Source organism: Eptatretus burgeri, chromosome 12, assembly GCF_056783735.1.
Source record: "Eptatretus burgeri isolate ZD-2024b chromosome 12, Ebu_testis_v1, whole genome shotgun sequence".
Classification (NCBI taxonomy): Eukaryota; Metazoa; Chordata; class Myxini; order Myxiniformes; family Myxinidae; genus Eptatretus; species Eptatretus burgeri.
The window spans coordinates 19,778,872-19,799,062 of record NC_140972.1 but is presented as its reverse complement, the minus strand read 5'-3'; the positions used below and the strand labels follow the sequence as shown (position 1 = coordinate 19,799,062).

Sequence of the window (20,191 nt, the reverse complement as noted above, 5' to 3'; positions counted from 1 at the left end):
AACTCTCCCCACTCACCCTTCTCCCACCATTCACCCCTCTCACTCACCCTTCTCAAAGTTGCCCCCCTCACATCCACAAAGCTGCCTCCCTCCCCTGCCCTCTCACCTCCATCTCATCACTCCACCTCCTCAAATCCTCAACCGCCTTTTGCCCCCTCGACTGCCCCTCTCCCCCAGCACCACAGAGCCTTTTCTCCTCATCCGGCCCCTTCCCCGAGCTATTCTGCAATCCCCCACACTCTTTCAACAACTCTACTCCCCTCCCCCCTCCTCCCTTGTCCTACCCTCCCATTCCCTGCACCCAAAGCCTCCTCCCCTCCCTCTTCATTAACAGTGTGGACCTCAAATATCCGGGGCCTTCGCTCAAACCTTACATATCTTTCCATACAGGTTGCCACTGACAAACCAGACATAATCTGCCTAACAGAAACTTTCCTCCCTCAAGATGTCTCCAACTCCCAAGTATCTCTCCCTATTACTCCCTCCTCCGGTATGACAGACCTGAGTCTTGTCCTGGTGGAGGTGTTGCTCTTTTCACCAAAGACTCTATTCCTCACTCTCCATGCACTGCCCTCACTCCCCCACATACCCAGAAATACCTCTGGCTACGGCTTCCCCTCCACTCCCACCTTATATTTATGTGTGTGCTGTACCATCCACCAAACACAGTGATGACTCCATTTGCACCTCACTATCCGAAAACATGGACCAACTTCTATCTTCTCATCCGAACTCTCTCTTCCTCGTATGTGGTGACATCAATTGTCATCATGCCAGTTGGCTTGGTGTGGGTACCTCTCACCTGTCATGGCACCATAGCAAAAGCTTTCTGCGACTCATTGAGACTGACTCAATCAGTCAACTTCCCAACCCGGATTCTCAACCAATGGTACTCCATCTCCTCTGGATCTGATTTTGACAAATTTCCCTGACAATATCTGCTGTTCTTCTGACCACGTCCTTGTCAAAGTGAACATCTCTCTCACTATTATCAGAGAACCACCTCAGCGCCATCGAGTCTGGAATTTCACTCAAGCCGACTGGCAGGGTCTCCAAGCAGCCATCAAACATCGAGAATGGTCTCCCATCGCTACTTTCTCCAACATCAACTCGTCCTGGGAATTCTTTCAAAGAAACTTGCTCTCCCTCATGCACAGATTTATCGCCTCTCATCTTCAGTTGTCCTACCCTTCCTCATGCCCATGGTTCACTGAAGCTTGTGGTGAGGCAGTTGTCCTGAAACAACTTGCCTTTGCTCATGGATAGCAAACCCAACTGAGGGTAATCTCAGTTCTTTCCATAAAGCTCGGAACAAGTGTGTATCTACCCTCAGGAGAGCCAGAAAACAACATCTTTCTCAGCTCAAGTCTGAACTCTCAAACCTCTCTCCCTCCTCAAAATTCTGGTGGCGTCTAATCAAATCTGTTTCTGGTGTATGTTCCCCCTCCATCCCTCCCTTACCTCAAATGGCCACACTGCTGATACCGCACGTGCAAAGGCTGAATGCCTAAACTCGTGTTTGCATCGAAATCTTGCATTCGAAACCCATCGCTTTGTGTTCCCACCTTACCCAGTCGTACCCAACTGTCCCTGGTCTCTGTGTCCTTTTCTCTTGATAAAGTAGAGAGCTTGCTGTGAAACCTCGACTCAGATTCTGCAACCGTTCCAGACGGCATCAGCCCACGTGTCCTAAAAACCTACTCCTCTGCTCTTGCTCACCCTCTCTCTGTTCTATTCACCCTCTCATTTGCTCAGTCATCTGCCTAGAAATCAGCAAACATTACTGCCCTGCATAAAAAGTGCAAAAACGGATCCCTGCAACTACAGACCAATCAGCCTTCTCCCAATCAGCAAGGTTATGAAGTCCATCATCGCTTCAGACATTAAATCCTTCCTCTTCAAAAATAGCTTGATTTCCGATCATCAATTTGGTTTCAGACCAGGTCAGTCCACCCTGGATATGCTGCTTCTGCTCTCCCAACAATGGATGTAGGTCCTCAATGCCGGACATGAAATGAGAGCCATATCCCGAGACATATCGCATGCTTTTGACACGGTCTGGCACCCTGCCCTGCTCACCAAACTCTCTTCCTATGGTGTCCAAGGCCATCTCCACTCATTGCTCGCAGACTTCCTCTCCTGTCGCAGTCAACGTGTGGCCCTAAATGGAGTTCCTTCATCCCCTCTTCCTGTCCAGGCTGGAGTTCCTCAAGGTCGTGTTCTGGGCCCTGTTCTTTTTCTGGTTTTCATCAATGATCTCTCCGACTCTCTGGAAAATCCTCTATATCTCTTTGTTGATGACTCCACCTTATGCCGTACCATCTGTCATCCCTCAGACCGGCAAGCAGGAGCTTCTTAGCTCTCTGCAGATCAGGATAAAATCACAAACTGGTCCAATACGTGGAACATGTCTTTCAATCCGGACAAATCTCACACTCTCACGTTGTCTCTCCAAAAAGAGCGTTTGGAACCCCCCCCCCCCCCATCTACTTTCTTAACATCCTCTGGAAGAAATCTTTTCTTTAAAGCTTCTGGGTCACACTATCTGCCATGATCTTTCCTGGGAAATCCGCATTTCCAACCTGGCCTCCAAAGCCAGTCGCCGACTGGGAATCCTCCATCGTGCAAAGTCCTACCTCGGCCCACCTGAGCTCCTGACCACAGACAAAGCTTTCCTCCGCAGCCTGATGGAGTACTGCTCTCTCCTCTGGGCTGGTGCTCCTGCCTCCCACCTTTCTCGGCTTCACGCTGTGGAAACCAAGGCATTTCGAATCAATGGCATCTCCCACGATGAGGCTGAGTCTTGTGGTAACAACACTTAAGCTCACAGTTTCCCAACTTAATTTACATCGAGATGTCCCCTCCACATCCATGGATCAAGCAACTCAATACAATCCTAACTTGCTATGAAATTCCTCCAGCTACCCCCACAACCATAACAGAAGGATGAAAAGTTTCGGTGTTGGCCATCCAATCGGTGTTGATCAAGTTATATCGGGCAGTGATAGAGTGTGTCCACTCGACATGGGATGACCGATCCCAACTTGATAGGATAGTAAAGACTGCTTGTGAAATTATTGGGTGCTCTCTACCTTCCATCGAGAGCCTGTACTCCCATCAAGTCGCTAAAATAGCAAAATCTATCACACAAGACCAGTTCCACCCAGCGCACGATATTTTTGAACTTCTCCGCTTGGGTAGACGTTATCATTCCATCAAGACCAACTTTAATCGCTTGCACGATAGCTTTTATCCGACTGCAATCCACACCCTCAATGAATCGGTTGAAACCTGTATGCGCAGCTAAATAATTGATATGGATATTTTAAACCATTGCATTTATTTCATCACCAAATTTTTTTCTCTTAGGGCTCTCAATACTCATCACAATGAATCTTTTTTCGACATTGTTATTTTGTAAGCCACCAAAAATTCTGATTTTATTCCGATTCTGTCATTTTTAAGCCCACACTGTCAAATCACTTCTCATTGTATGCTCTTCGCATATATGTGACAATAAACTTATTATTATTGTTATTATTATTACACATGAGACAATACCAGACTTGACTCTAACACGCACAGCTGCTGAGATTGGGGGAAGTGATGTCACTTCCGTGAACACTGGGTACCAGCAACGTCAACTTCATTACATCACTTTTCTCTCCACGCTCAGCGTGTCAATCAAGGAGGAATTTCCTCCTCCCCATGAACACCAATCGATGGGGTTGTTTGTCTGTGCTCGATCCTTTTAAATACTGGGATAATGATTTCTTGCATGGTTCTAATGAATATTTGCAGAAGCTTCTGAAATTTATTGCAAATAATTTTTCAAGTTGTGCTTGTATTTTATGTTACCACTGAGCATTTCACTTAACAGGCTCGGATGATCTCCACACTCACTTTATCAGCTTTGTGCAAATGCTTTGTTGATCGCCCCTCTTTCTCCCCTCGTACTTGGCAGGAGTTGGAGCAGTTGAATCGTTACTCGCAACGCGTGCAGGAGGAGTTGCGTGCACGACAAGCACAAGAGCGTGGCCGACTTCCCAAGCTGCAGCGCAGTGACGCAAAGACTCGTTTGACAATGTACAAAAAGAGCCTTCGCTTACAACCTGGAGGCTCCTCTGATCATGATCGTGACAAGATAAAACAGGTATACGCCATGCTATTGGATGTACTACTAATTGTGGCATGGTGGTTTTATTGTGATAAGCATAACTATTACCTCTGCCACCAAAGGTGGATGGAGGTTATGTTTTCACGTCTGTCTGTTTCTCTGTCTGTTTGTCTGTGAGCAAGATGTCTCAACTTTATGAAAAGATTCTGACAAAACCTGGTGAATAGGTCTGGTTTGCAATGAATTGATTCGATTTTGGTGAAGATCCATATCTGGATACTAGAATTTATTAATCGCAATTCTTCACCATTGAGTGATCAGGCCAAAAACAATATATAGCATGTTATCTCAAAAAGTTATTGACAGATTCAGACTAAACTTGGTGGACAGGTTTGGGGTGTGACAAGGACAAATTAGATTTCGGTTCAGCTCCGGATGTAAATCCAGCCTATCAGTGGGATACAAAACGTAAGCTGTTCATCCTGGCGGAGGTATTTGCTCTACCGAGTGCTGTTGTAGTTGTTTGTGGGCTGTTTTGTCAGCCTTGGCTTCATAGATTGCTTTGCCGTACTGTACTTAGGTTAAAATGTAAAGGAAATGAATTTTCCTTTCCCCCCCACATGCACATAAAATAAAAAAAATGCTTGCATGGATGCCACCATGCACCTTTTACCCATTCCAACATTACAATAAAATGCAAAGAAAATTTAACATAGGAGGTGGCCAATAGGCCCACCATGCCTGTGCCAGGCCAAGTCAAGGTTGTGCCAGGCCAATAAATTAATGTACAACGTTGACGCCACCTCCTACACCACTTCACCGAGACCCCTGTTAAAAATATCTGAAAATCCTATTTGCTTTTCCCATTGGTGCCTGGCACTGCATCGACTGCTTGAGGCCTTTATCTGCATCTATCCCTAGATCTCTCACTTGTGTTGCAAGCTCCAAAATGACCCCTGCATTGCATAGTCCCTATTTCTATTATTCTTTCGAATACAGTGCTGTGCAGTATTTCTAATATTCACTGTCAATAAACTGTATTACTGTCCTGTAACATCTGTAAGTGTTGGAGGGTGGGGTGATACAAGCACCTTTGGAGTTTCCTTCCCGTTGGTGTACGTAGGTTGTTTGTGGTGCCAAACTCAGCAAGTTCTCTAAAGGCCCAGTCACACCTTGACGTTTTAGCCAGCGATGGCAACGTATTAAAATGTATCTAAAACGCTGGCTTACGTTGAACTTTTGATGTTTTTTTTTTTTAAAGATTCGGACGTATTCATAGCGACTTGGTCTTATGTATAACGCATTAGTAACGGACACAGAACGTTTCGTTGTGTTATAGATAACTTATACCAACGAATGCTGAACCTGTTGTCGGCCTACACAACCTATGCCCAACGATAGTCTAACTCAGGCATAGCGCGTTGCATGCATCGCCGACGATGTCGTGACGTAGCCTATTAAAAGGCTGACGCACAACGATTCGAATCATAACTGCCGTATAAATGGAAGTGTCAACATCGCGGTCACACCTTGGCAATCTTGCCAGCGTATGCCGACCTAAGAAAAATGTGTCTAAAACGTTGGGGCACGTCAAATACGGTATGAGTAAGTTTGGTATACGTGAGTACAACGCTAAAGTACGCTATCATACGTCGTAGTAAGTAGAGTACGTCAAGAAATTTTAAATATGTTCAAAATTTTACGACGTACTTGGCGTATGACACACGTTCCGCATGCGATGGGGATAAGTTGTACACACAATATGTAGACGCTTACACACGTCCACAAAGGCTACTTATAAGCTACTCATAAGTCGAAACACGGCGCGGTAATGTCTTTTTTATGCGAAATTTATTTCTAACTTATGTTTGACGTGCTTTGAGCCAATTCTTTACGTAGTCCCAACACACATTGACGTATGTAGACGTATTCCAATGACATCTTCTGGTCGACAAAAAAAATAAATGAACGTGTTTCTAACTTACAACTGCCATATAAAGACGTATTCCCAGCGATTTTGGGAATTGGTATATAAAAATGGTGTTCATGAAAGGGGAACCCAACAGTGTTTTCGAGTCCTTTTTGAGTCGATGTCCATGTCAGCAGTAACAGTATCAGTATCAGTATCAGTATTAGTATTAGTATTAGTAGTAGTTTGTTCATGTTGGCAGTAGTAGGTGAGTGTGAGGGGGAGGGTGTGGGTTATGATGGATCCTCCTTGTGTCCGCGTGTCCACGGGTAGGAGACATCTTTGCACCATTGTTCGAAGTTCTTCGCGGCTAATTTTTATGGGGCTTTTTCAACAATGAGCTATGGCTTGTTTTTACAATTTAGGTCTATTCATAACGGGTTGGACAAATGCACAATGAACTAATAATGTGCATAGAGCGCTTCGATAACTTATAGATACGGTATACCAACGAATAATTATCGTGTAGCCGGCGTTCACAAACTATGCCCAACGATAGCCTAACTTATCCATATCGTGTGGCAGTTTATCTTTGCCGGTGACGTGGGGTTTGCTATTCATAGGCTGCCACTCAATGATTTAAATGGCTGCATCTCCACTATTGAAAGTAGACGCTTGCGCTCAACAATTGGATTTTTTTTTACACTCAACGACTTTTAAACGGTACCACTCAGCTATTTTCATTGTTTACAATGAACGATTTAAATTGCTGCCACTCGCCTTTGTTTTTTGACACTGGCGCTCGGAAATTTTAATCGTTTCTATTGAACGTGCTAAATTGCTCAAACTCCACTATTGAAAGTAGATGCTTGCGCTCAACAATTGGATTTTTTTTTACACTCAACGACTTTTAAACAGTACCACTCAACTATTTTCATTGTTTACAATGAACGATTTAAATTGCTGTCACTCGCCTTTGTTTTTTGACGCTGGGGTTTGGAAATTTGAAGCGTTTCTTCTGAACGTGTTAAAACGCTCAAACTCGACTATTTTAAATAGACGCTGCCGATGGACAATTGGAATCATAGCCAAGCTAGACATCGAAGTGTGAACATCCTCGTCATGCCGAAGAAAAGTTTGAGGAATGCTGCAAATAAGTGTCCTGGCCGTGGCCGTGGACGCTGACGCAAGGACGATCCATTATACCGACGTCTTTCAGCCTATGAGTAACTTAAAAGTAACGTCTGTCGACGTGTGGCAACGATCGCGTAACGTGCCAACAACACGTTAATCATAGATTAGAAATAAGTTTCGGGTACGCTAAACATTACCTCGGCGTGTCTCAACTTATGATTAACTTACAACTAGCATGTGTTGACGTCTGTCAACGATCGCAGACCGTGCATACAACTTGTGGCCAGCGTAGCGGAACGCCGGCATACGTCGTGAAATTTCAAGCATGCAAAAATTTGAGGACAACCGAAAAGTACAACGTTTAAAGCCAGCGTACAACGACGTATGGCAGTGTTTTTCAGCGTGCTCTCAATGTTATCAAAACTTACCCATAACGTATTCAACGTGTGCCAGCGTTTTAGAAAAAAATTCAAAAATCGGCATACGTTGGCTAAAACGTCAAGGTGTGACTGGGCCTTAACAACTGCATTCCAAGCTTTGAGCATCACGAGTCTGAACGAATGTACAGGTCAATTACCACTTGAATGGATTTTTGTCAGTTGGTGTCTGTGACTTCTGAGTAGGGTTACAGTGATCACATCAACAGCGTAATGTTTTTGAAACTTGTATTTCTGATTAAACAGATACAAAGTCAAATAAGGAAATTAACCATTACACACAATGTCCAACTCCAATTCCCATGTTGAGTTGTTTTCGCCGCCCAGTATCCCATTCCTGCCGGCTCAATTCACGTGTGTTCACCTCGTCCTTCGGGGTTGTTGATCCTTCGATTCCCGTCACGGTGTCCTCTCGTACGATGACCCGTCCATGATGATTTAAAGAGCTCAAAGGAATTCTTTCCCGATACACAATCTTAATGAGTTTTAATCAACCTGATTATAATCGGCTCCACGCATTCACAACCGCTCTGGACATTAACACCTCATTCACTAATCGAGTTAAATGGAGTATGGGGACGATCAAACATGTCTCATCACATATCACTCATCTCTCTCCACCTCCCTCTCGCAGGTTTATATAGTATCACAGAACAATCCCGTGCCTTCCAGCAAATGTGATTCTAGTCCACACTGGATGTTTCGTTTGAGAATGTTCCAGCACCTTCATGAATCTCACCAGGCAGTTTACAATACAATACTGCCATCTACCGTCAAAATTATCTCATTACATGAGGCAGTTTATATAACAATTTACAAATCTGTGCTAAACAAAACTTATAACGTATAACCATTAATTTTAATCATTCACTAGACGACACGTGAACCCGTTGGGTTCCCGTTATGACAGCGGTTGATTAAAAAAAAAATCATTTCAAAAAAAAAATAAACCAATGTCACCCGCAGGGTGACCCCCGTATCTTGCCAAAAGACCACGTGTGACTTCTTTAAGGTCACACTGAGGTGAACAGAGCTGCTATCCACCAGGAGCGACTCCTTGAGGAATATCTGCCTACGAGAGATTCCGATGAGAATCGTTCTACAGAGTAACCATGAAAAATATGCGTTTGCCTCATAACGTCACCAAATGACATCATAATGTCTCAAGCTTGACATATCTAGAAAGCACTCATTGAGGTGTTCAATTTGAGGTGCTACACGATATGGTTCCTAAAACTTGAAAATTTAACTTTGGGGTCAAATATGTTTGACCTCAAGCACTAACCATGAAGGTCAAGGCCAATCGCCACCAAAAATTAATCAGCTGAGCGCCAGACCATGAACTATATTCCCATGAAGTTTGAAGACGATCCGATCAAAATTACTCAAAAAATAAGGGTTTCGTCGACTCCCCTGATTTGCGACAAAGTGACCTTGACCTTTGACCTTGACCTTCAAAATTTTATGCGCTGAAAGGGACCTCTATAGGCCTCTGATATGCGAAGTTACAAAAATTTCCAATGATAACTGTGCTCTGCAGAATTTTTTATACGTGATTACAGACAAACAAAAAAAAAACATACAAGCTGACTAACATATCTTGCAGAAACTTCATTTTGGCAAGATAAAAAGATAGCTCCAGCAAACTATACCGCTGAGGTTGTTTGCATTGATCAAATAATCCCGAAGAGTACTTCACTGAATCGTGAATTGATTTTTAAATAATTTTTTTCGTTGCCAGATTTGAATGAAACTTGATATTTCGCGTCAATGTGAAAAAAAAACGGAGAAAAGAAAGTCGAAGAAGTTATTGTGTGTAATCTTCCAAACACAATTTGATTTATTAATGAACACTGAAGTATTAGATCAAAATGGCGGTTTATTTTATGCTTAAAAAAAATCGTTCTTTGTCTGTATGAAATGTTTGAGATTTTTAATAAATCATTTCAAGAAAAAAAAAAAATGATAGCTCCAGCCAACTATACCACTGAGTTGTTTGCATTGATCAAATAATCCGGAAGAGTACTTGACTGAATCGTGAATTGATTTTTTAAATAATTTTTTTGTTGCCTGATTTGAACGAAACTTGATACTGCACACTACAGGTGAATGGTGAGTAAGGTGGGCCGAAATTTTTTGCGCAATCGTGTACCATTTTGGCTGTATTTCGGGAACATACATACATACATGATGAGAGTTTTCGTGATATATAGATATAGATAGATTTACAGGTATTTACTTATGCTTAAATTTACCACACCATCTAGTTTTTAACTGACAATAAGTTATGTTGTTCAACGACTGTCAGCGAAGCGACAGGTTCAATGCTGGTCTACTATTAAAAAGTGATGTGTGTGTGTGTGTGTGTGTGTGTGTGTGTGTGTGTGTGTGTGTGTGCGTGCGTGCGTGCGTGCGTGCGTGCGTGCGTGCGTGCGTGCGTGCGTGCGTGCGTGCGTGCGTGCGTGCATGTGTGTCAATGTCATGTGAAGAAGAAGAAGAAGAAGCGGCTAAAGTTTTCGTGGTTCCTGCTGTCAGAGATTAATAAAAATGTTGCAGTAGGAAAAGCTAATGATCGATATATTTAGAACAAAAAATTGTGTTCGTTTAACCACAAAGATGCCAACTTTAAAAGCCCCTCTTTCTGCGATTGTGGAAGAAGAAGCGGGATTCCAACCTCAACGCAGCAGTTGCAATGGTAACATTTAATATAGAATAGGCAAAGCCTAGAAGCAAACGTAGAATTCTTCTTACATTCGCTTCTGACTTTACCTATAACTTGTTCACAACTGTATACTTGCCAACTATACCGCGGTACATGTAAGCTCCGCACGGCTGATGATTTTGACAGATCTGAGGTCAGTCAGGTGCATAGCAGACGATGCTGCAATTTCCGGTTACTTCAGCTTGGATTCGGGATCAGCGTTCAAATAATGTAAATCACGATTAAAAAATATTTTTTGATGATGCAGGAGATATCTTTATTAAAATCAGTGGAGGAAATATACACCATGTCTGATATTATTTGGGTCTTTCATGTCTCCGACGATGCCTTTATCTCCCGGCATGCATCATTCCCCATGACAAAAACCGGAAGCAAAAAAAAAAACGGAAGCAAAAGGGTCATAGCCAACGACACGGATTTCAAATTGCCATGGTATTTTGTTGTTGTTTCCTATTCTCTCATGTGCACGCGTTAAGTAATATTCACAAGATAGAAATAAAACCCAATCGTGTTTATACACCGCACAGCGTTTAAAAACAACCGGAAGCAAAAGGGTCATAGCTAATGACACGGATTCAAAATCGTCAGGGGTATTGTGTTGTTGTTGTTGTTGTTTCCTATTCTCTCATGTGCACGCGTTAAGTATGAAGCTCACTGCGCTCGCTATTATTGTACAACAGCAGGAATCCTTCAGAACATCAATTCTGAACTGGGGGGTCCATGGACCCCCAGGGGGGTACGTGATGCCTCCTCAGGGGGTACATGAGATACTTTTTTATTTGAGGCAGCGAAAGAGAAGCTGTTTGTGCACGTAGTATAGTATAAAAATGACTGAGTCATCATTGACAGTGGGTACGTGACACCTCACTCTGAGACCAAGGGGTACGCCGACCGATAAAGGTTCAGAACCACTGCTCTTGATGGACATGGGAGGAGCACACACACAACAACAACTACTACGTGTTGTGCAAAATCATTTTTTCGCATGTTTCACTTCATTTTACATCCTTATTGAGACTCGTAGATGGACATGCAATGTGTTTGTAAAATGCAACATGCTGTCATTTTATTAAATCCATCAGCAAAATGACGGGTAGGCATGCCCTCGTATACAGTTCTAAATGGCTACATTGTGCATGACTTCTCCATTGGGTGCAGTTTACAATTCAGGAAGACAAGCGACAGAAGTCCGAGAGGCAGGCACAGCAACATAAACACGAGAGCCAGATGCGGGATTTGCAGCTACAGTGCGAAGCAAACATTCGTGAACTGCAACAAATGCAGGTAAGGCTCATTTAAACACGACTGCTTTTTATCAAGTTCATGGTCATTCATGTGAAGACATTCGGTCAGTTATCATATTGGAACTTGAGTTTCCCCAATTTAGTGAGGGATCTCTCCAAAGGCAACAACCTGAAGAGGACGTGTGCAAGCTCAACATTTTCAGCATCAATCTTGGGCACATGATTTTGCTTACAGGCATCATCAGAAAGACAAAGTGGGCAAAAAGTGTAGCACTTGCAGGGCAACTTGTCTCGTTTAATACTACATCCAAAGTTTTATACCAACTCCCAAGATAATGAAGTAAGGCAAGATGCTCCATTTGCCTAACCTACCACATTATCAGTGGTCACTATTTCCATCAAATTGGAGAAGGAATGGGGAGGTGGAGGGTTGGGAGAGATAACTTACCTGTGCCATCACACAATTCATTACCAATATAATCCATCACCTCTATTAAGTGATTTAACAGTTTATCTCAAATGCAAATCTGCATGCTGTTGACATTCTTCCTTTTATTCTTCTTCTTAATGAAACTTACTCTGACTTACAAAACAAGAAGAAGAAGAAGAAGAAGAAGAAAAAAAAGAAGAAGAAGAAGAACATACATCACCTGTTGTTCTCGTAGTGAAGTGTTCTATACAATTTGCCTTTGCTATAGCAGCTGTTGAATATTTAATTTTGTTGTGCAAGGAAGGGAACAACCTTATCATATGATACACCGGAGAATGAAGTTTATGAATTGTTGCATTTCTTGTGCTTTACTAACCTGGCTCCACTTGGCAGAATGAGAAATGCCATTTGTTGGTGGAACACGAGTCAACAAAGTTGAAAGATTTGGATGAGCACCACAGCCAGGATCTGCGGGAGTGGAAGGAGTCCCTTAGGCTCCGTAAGCAGGTGTGTGAGGGAGGAATCGGGGAATGGCATGGAGGTTGCGGTAAAGTGACTGGAGTTTACTCATTGTGAAAATTTGTTCCGCCTTAAAGATGAATTATGTGTTTTCCACGGCACTTTCCGTATTGCTAACAGAGAGGGCAGCAGGAGGTTCTCACAAGGTCAAGTTTCCATCTTAAAGATGTCATTGCATCATGTTTTTAATAATCCGCATAAGACCTGGATGAATCGGTGAACTTAAAATGTGTAACGATGATGCTTTAGCAATCTTCGCAATGAAATATAATTACTCATAACTATATCAAAAAAAAAAATTCACGCCGCTTATGAAAAAAAGCCTTCGACAGTGTCGAAACAAAAGCCAAAAGCCATCATACAAGCTTACATTGTGTAAATGTCAACTCCAGTTGTATAAACACACAAAGGGAAGTTTGCATTCCATGGTGGACCAGTGTCCTCAAAACTGCACCAAAGTGGTGGTACGGTGGGGATCGAAACAGGTGTTGGACAAGGAGACACCATCTCCAAAATAGTTCCCTACATGTCAAGTAGGGTGTTTCATATTGCAACTTTTTTGCGCTAGTCAAGTTGGCTACCCGTCGTAGCTTTCCAATATGGATAAAAACCCGACTCGCCGATTTTTAGAATTTCCCTCCCAAAAATGGCCGCCGGCGGCCATTTTTTCCAAAATGGTGGCCTTTTTTCGCATTTTGACACAGAAATCGACTCCTACACCTGCTAAAATACATTAATGTTGCTTGATATGTGTATGTTTGAAGATGATTATGATCGCTATGTCTGCTAGCAGTCGGGGACTAGACATTAGGCATCCAATATGGTGGAAAAATCCAAAATGGCGTCCAAGATGGCTGATTTTTGGCCACTGGAAAGTTGTTCCCTCCGATGTGAGTTCTAATATGTCTAGTTATAGGTTTTTGGGTGTGCTGAATTCGTTTTTATGCTCTAAAATGCAGTATATCTGACACAGAGACGTCTGTGTGGGTCATGCTCTCGCGTTAAGAAGTAGTTCTTGCAAGTCCGAAGAAGAATTTTGAATATTCTCGCCCTCATTGATATCAGAAAATAACAATTAAATATTCAAAGGTCAAACATGTATTTATTTAACATGTACAGTATATACACGAATTACTAGTATACTAATGCCATTGGTAATTGACACCGCAATTGGTAATTTTCGCTCTTGCCGATTCCAACGTACCCACAGATGAGCGAGAAACTACGGCAAAACTGTTGCATCAGACACCTGGACTACCTCATGATCAACTCAGCTCAGGAAAGCCAAAATTTCCGGCTGTGGATGAGAATGAGAGTAGTGACCTGTGTCTCAGCAGTTTCATAGATGACGACTCGTGGCGGTTATTCAATCTTCTTGAACTATATGATGTACTAGATGTAGAATGGATGTGTGAGCCTGCAAGCACATGGCCAGAAAGAGATGGTTACCAAAAATTCGCAAACTATGTGCACAATGTTCACGTAGTTAACGACCTTGCAGAGTGTGGAATTAAGTTGATTTCGGATTTTATAGACAAAACGAGGGATGAACAGCAAAGGCAAGCTTTGCTTCAAGTGGTTGAGTGGCACAGGCAGAATTATTCTGGATACACGAAATCCACTCTTCTGAAAATTTAGATAACTATATGAAGCGAAGTGTGGACATTGATGTTTTTGAACTATGGAAATTTTAATTTGAAATGTCACTACAGCCATGTATGCCATGCCATGGCCAATATTATCAATTATCGAGGCTGATAGGCACGCATACATGAATTCATATTGGAACATTAATAATGGCATTAGTATACTAGTAATTCGTGTATATACTGTGCATGTTAAATAAATACATGTTTGACCTTTGTATATTTAATTGTAATTTTCTGATATCAATAAGGGCGAGAATATTCAAAATTCTTCTTCGGACTTGCAAGAACTACTTCTTAACGTGAGAGCATGACCCATGGCTGAGAGCTGCATTTTAGAGCATAAAAACGAATTCAGCACACCCAAAAACCTATAACTAGACATATTAGAACCCACATCAGCGGGAACAACTTTCCAGTGGCCAAAAATCAGCCATTTTGGATTTTTCCGCCATATTGGATGCCTAATGTCTAGTCCCCGACTGCTAGCAGACATAGCAATCATAATCATCTACAAACATACACATATCAAGTAACATTAACATATTTTAGCAGGTGTAGGAGTCGATTTCTGTGTCAAAACGCGAAAAAAAGGCTGCCATTTAGGAAAAAATAGCTGCCGGCGGCCATTTTTGGGAGGAAAATTCTAAAAATCGGCGAGTGGGATTTTTATCCATATTGGAAAGCTCCAACGGGTAGCCAACTTGACTAGTGCAAAAAAGTTGCAATATGAAACACCCTAATGTCAAGGGACTGTCAGGTCAGGGTCAGGTATGGGAGCATGTGCCAGAACAGCGCGTCGCTGCGAGGGACTGTTCAACAGCTAAATTAGGAAATAAAAATAAAATAATAAACCAACAAGCACGACAGCCAACATTACCCCAGCGAAAAGCAGGGTTTAGCAATTGGTTCACTCTTTCTGTCTGTCTGTCTCTGTCTGTCCACAAACATCGGTCTATGATCAAGGAACAACTTGATTTCAATTCAGTTTTCTATTTTAAATACGGAACACAAATCGGAACACAAACCTGAAGTTTAGCAGTAATTTGACTGAATTTGGCAAATTGTACGGAGTCTCGTCTGTCTGTCTCCTCTTCCTTTGTATGCAGCACAAGGCTGCGGGTAGCATCATTGGCTGGGGGCGTGGCTGTGCCGCTGATGCAGTGCTCCCTGTTACCAGTAAGTTGGTACTCATTTTGCCGACCTCGGAAGGATGACAGGCTGAGTCAACCCCACCTGGTGTTAATTCAATGACTAACAGGGGCTCAAACTCAGGACCAGAAGAACCCAAGCCAGCCACCTCAGCCATTAACCCAACAACAGGCTTGTTTGTCTGTCTACCTGGCAGTCAAACAAAATTGAAAATGATTTCAAACATGAAATATACTGTTTTAAGGAAGCCAAAAAGGAAACAAACCAGCACCAATAACTCATGCAATGTGTTGAATAATGTGGTGTAAAAGGCTGTGCATCAATGGCAGTAAACGTCCAAAGAAAAGTTTCGTTTTTTAGGTCATCTCTATCATCTCAGTAGAGATGACCTAATAAAGCCAGTCTCGAAGTCTGTCCGCCCGTCCGTCCGTCCACAATCAAACCGAGTGGAGACAAATAACCAATAGTGGAATGGATAGAGGTCGATGAGACATGCACAACGATATAACTTTCAAGGTCGTCCAAGGTCAAGGTCACGAGGCTGTCAAAGTTGCGAAAATCATCGATTTCAAAACCTATCTCCTCCCTCATTTATCAAGAGAGATCAAATATTATTATTGATTCAGATACAATGGACTATTATCTTGAACAACACGAGCCATTTTTTTGGAAATTTGCTCTCGTTCTGATTTTATAGCCCTTCAAACTTTGCTCTGATTCTTACATGTCTGGTGCTAATTTGAAGTGGTCATCCGGAGGCCGGCGCCAATGACGGATCACTGTGGTTTCATCGCCCGTGATCACTGTGTTGAAGAAGTTGGGATCGCTGTTCAGTCTCCAGCATGTCCTGTGCGATCTCCAAACGGAGTTGCTTCTGCTCGATCGTTAGCAGCTTTGGCACGAACTTCGCTGAGATTCTCCTTAAGCCCAAATCCTCAGTCACAATGGAATGAACGGATCCAATGCTGACGCCCGCCTCGTCTGTAAGTTCTCTGATCGTGATTCGACGATCCTGCATCAGCAGGGTCCTCACTTGGTCAATGACGATCTCATTTCGGAATGTTGAGGGCCTACCAGAACGTGCTTCACTTTCCACTGATTTGCGACCATCTTTGAAGCGGTTGTACCACTCTTTTATCTGTGTGGTGCCCATTGCTTCGTTCCCGAAGGCCTGTTGAATCTTGCGGATTGTTTCCAATTGGGAATCGCCAAGCTTTACACAAAATTTGATGCAGTAGCGTTGTTCAAGTTTTTCCGTCATTTTGTCAAAAACGAAAATCCAACGGCGCTCACTTTCACTTCCTCACTCATCGGCGGTCTGTCGGCGACTGACAGCTTCTGCAGGCGGGAAAATATTCACGCATACGAATTAGGATCGCCTTCATACGTGCACCAAACCACGCCTCCCGAGTTTCATTTGTTTACGCACGAAAAATTAAGGTTGGATACTTTTTGAACACACCTCGTATATACACACACACACACACACACACACACACACACACACACACACACACACACACACACACACACACACACACACACGGCCAAGGCTTGTGAAAGAGCTATAACACTGAACAGATCCAGACACAACAGGACACAAGGAACAGTCGAGAGAAGTGCGAACACCAACAGCAGAGTTGAAAGGCAAAATAGAGGGAGACTTGGACAAACAATGGGTGTGGGGAGAAATAAGATGTAGAGGAGGTTGCATGGGGTGGACAAGATGGAAACAGAAGGAAACTCTCAGGAAGGAAAAACCGGAAATTTGGAAGGAGGTGGGTTTGGGGGTTGGGGAGATAACAAGGATAGAAGAGATTGTGGTTTTAGATGGGGGGTGATCTGAGATGGTGGTGAACAGCTTTCTTGAAGACCTGGAGGGAAGAATGAGATTGAAGAGAATGTGGAATTGGTTCTACAGATGGGGGGAAAAAGACGAACAAATGAGGTGAGGAATGATTCTAGATTTAGGTAATTTTACTAGAAGCGGGTTGAGGGGTGACCACATGTGCCTTGCAGAAACCTCGGGGATGGGGGGGGGTTGGGGTGGGGGCAGACAAAGCACCGAAAATGGAGCTGGTAGAAGACAGAGACCACTGACCTGTCTGCAATGGGAATGTGATTGTCCCATGGACTGAGCTTCAACATGGGAGATTCCAATAATCTTGAAAGCTTTGGTTTCCATGGCTGAGGAAGGTCTGAGGCAGGGGAGCCAGCCCCGACGGGAGAGCAGTATTCCATCAATCTGCAGAAGAAAGCCTCGTCGGTGGATAGGAGTTCAGGTGTGCCAAGAAAGGACTTTTCATGACGGAGGATGACGAGTTGATGTCTGGTTTTGGAGGCCAACTTTTGAAATGTGGTTTGTCCAATAAATATCATGGTTGATAGTGAGAAACAGGAGTTTGAATGATTGATCTTCCTCAAGAGGGATGTTAAGAAAGGAGATCATGGGGGTTTTCTAGACGGTCCTTTCGGAGAGAGAAAGTGAGTGTGAGATTCGTATGGATTAAAAGACATAATCCAAGTGTTTGACCAGTTTGTGATTTTGTCAAGGTCTGAAGAGAGGGAAGAGGCTGCAGCCTGTTTATCTGAAGGATGAGGGATCTCATGGCAGAGGGTGGAGTCATCAGCAAATCGATAAAGGGGATTTTCCAGGGTGTCAGACAGATCATTTATAAAGAATAGGACTGGGCCCAGAACACTGCATTGGGGCGCTCAAGCCTTGACAGGGAGAGGAGATGAAAGGATTCCGTCGAGTGCCACACATTGATAGCAGAGTCAATAATGGAACCTGAGTCGAGGGTTAGCAGAAACTTCTCCACCTTCTCAGGTGCAAAAGACACAGAGTCCAGGAACAGTTGGGTATGACTGGGAAGGGTGGGTACACAGAGCAAGGGGTTGAGGACACAAGATTTGGAAGCAAACACAGAATTGAGGCATTCGGCCTTCTCACGAGTGGAGTCGGCTGCAGTGGGAATGTCATGAAGTTTTTCACTCCCTTAACACACATTTCATATTCATCTGAAGTATATTGATTTCGATTGTTTTTGTGATTGATCATGTTACTTTGCAGGACTGTCAGCTTCAGGTATTTTCAGATCAGGAGGTTTTCCTGTCGATGCCTCACCATAGCAGTACTTTTGAATGTTTTCCCTCCAACCTTACTTTAATCTTTGTTTATTCTTTGCAGGAGTTGGAAGAGGATTTTGCAAAGAGGAGGAAGGAACAGGAAGTGTTCTTTGCCATGAGTAGCAAATCTGATTCTGTTAACATCACCGGCCTCCCTCGGGTCACTAGTTTCTACCCGGTGGCCGTGAACCACTCTGTTCACGAATGAGCCATTTGAAGAGGGGTTCGATCGCCACACCATGGACCCACCCTCACTTTTCTTTTGCACTTTTTTTCTTTCCGGAGGAAAGGTCACCTGCTATGCCAAGAAGGGAGGTTTGCGAGCGAGACCACCTTTCCTCAGTTTTGTGGTGCTGTCTGAGCCCGTCCATGTTTCGCAGAGTCAGCTCTGCTGCTGCTGGTGTTACCCAAGCTGTGGGTTCTGAATTTGATTCCGTGTTATCTCAGAACGTTTTCTTTGTTATAAGACTCCATGCTAAAATACAGTACGAGTTTTTTTTTAAATCTCCCAGAGGCAACGACGCAAGCACTCAAAGTCCTTGCAGTATATAATGGGAGTTGCTTGGGGACGTGTTTTCTGTTTAAATACAAAGGTACAGATAAGATATATTTTGAGCATCCAATCGAAAGATGAGCTTGAAACTCGTTTCTCGTGGGTGTGTTTTGAAGGAGGCCCAAACCTCCACGAGGAGACGCTTCCATTGTCTTGACTGTTTTTGCACTTTTAACCCAACAGTCTAAAATCCATCTGCCTTAAACAATTAAGAAACAAAGTGCTTGGCAAAACCAAATCTGAAGATGTGAATTTATTTGTCTGAGCAACGTGGGCATTTTAAAATCCTGTAAAGCACCTGTACCTGTATAAGAGGTGAGCGTTCTGTCGGTGGCTGCCCGAAATGCTGTTTATGATCAAATTCCACGTGCCGAGAGCTCCGGCGCACTCTGGTCTCTTGCCACTCAAATATTGCACCGCTCGCTGTCCTTGTGTCGAGGGTTTAAAATCTGTTTGTGGTAAAAAGTGTTGGTCTGTGAGTTCTTCAAGCATCTGTAAGCAACGTTGGGATTCTGTGATTCTTTGAGCTTTTGCATCCGGGCATTCATATGAAATCTCAATGGAAATATGAACTGCAAAGCCTGAGATGGGTTTAAATACTGATTTGTCAGAATGTCGGGGTGCTTTGTTAATATTGCTCACTTTAAAAAAAAAAATTAAAAAAAATTAAAAAAAGAGCCTTCCATGACACCATGTTGAAGAAAACTTTCTTTTTCTTGAAGTTTCTGAAACACTAGTACAATGAAATGCTACTTCATTATACAATCAAAATAAAACAAAGCTTTCATTCAACTCCTGCCTTGCTTTGCTATTTCAAGATTTTGTTCATCCAATTGGAACGTGTGCATGTCACTTGGTATGTGCTCGCACGCATGTGTGCCAGTGGTTGTGTTTGCGAGCATGCGTGGCCGAGCGTGCAAAGCCATGCAAGTGCGCAACTTTAAGTGAATTAAAAATTGATTCAAATGTGAAGGGCCCAAGACATTGTGACTATAAATCTATATATATATATATATATATATATATATATATATATATATATATATATATATATATATATATATATATATATATATATATATATATATTAATGCTGAAGGACCAATTTTGTGCTCCTCCGAGCGGTCGCGTCACGTTTTTCTCGGTACTGTGACCTGGACTGAAAGAAACTTCGTACCTGTAAGAGTGCATCGCACATA

At 42.9% G+C, this 20,191-nt stretch overlaps 1 protein-coding gene and 1 long non-coding RNA gene across 2 annotated transcripts in view; both read left to right on the top strand.

Annotated features, from left to right (window-relative positions):
* The window catches only part of LOC147015202 (serine/threonine-protein kinase 10-like), a 51,411-nt gene extending 31,627 nt beyond the window's left edge, over nucleotides 1-19,784 (top strand). Inside the window, exons 7-10 of the mRNA XM_085849751.1 lie at nucleotides 3,965-4,153; nucleotides 11,478-11,603; nucleotides 12,387-12,500; nucleotides 18,501-19,784. Coding sequence (XP_085705877.1) covers nucleotides 3,965-4,153; nucleotides 11,478-11,603; nucleotides 12,387-12,500; nucleotides 18,501-18,647 — 576 coding nt within the window. The 3' untranslated portion in view covers nucleotides 18,648-19,784. The remainder of the gene's footprint in view (nucleotides 1-3,964; nucleotides 4,154-11,477; nucleotides 11,604-12,386; nucleotides 12,501-18,500) is intronic.
* On the top strand, nucleotides 12,508-18,021 carry LOC147015203 (uncharacterized). The gene is made up of 2 exons (XR_015050238.1): nucleotides 12,508-13,045; nucleotides 14,968-18,021. It is a non-coding gene; the product is annotated as an uncharacterized LOC147015203 (long non-coding RNA).
* Nucleotides 19,785-20,191: the final 407 nt, after the last annotated feature.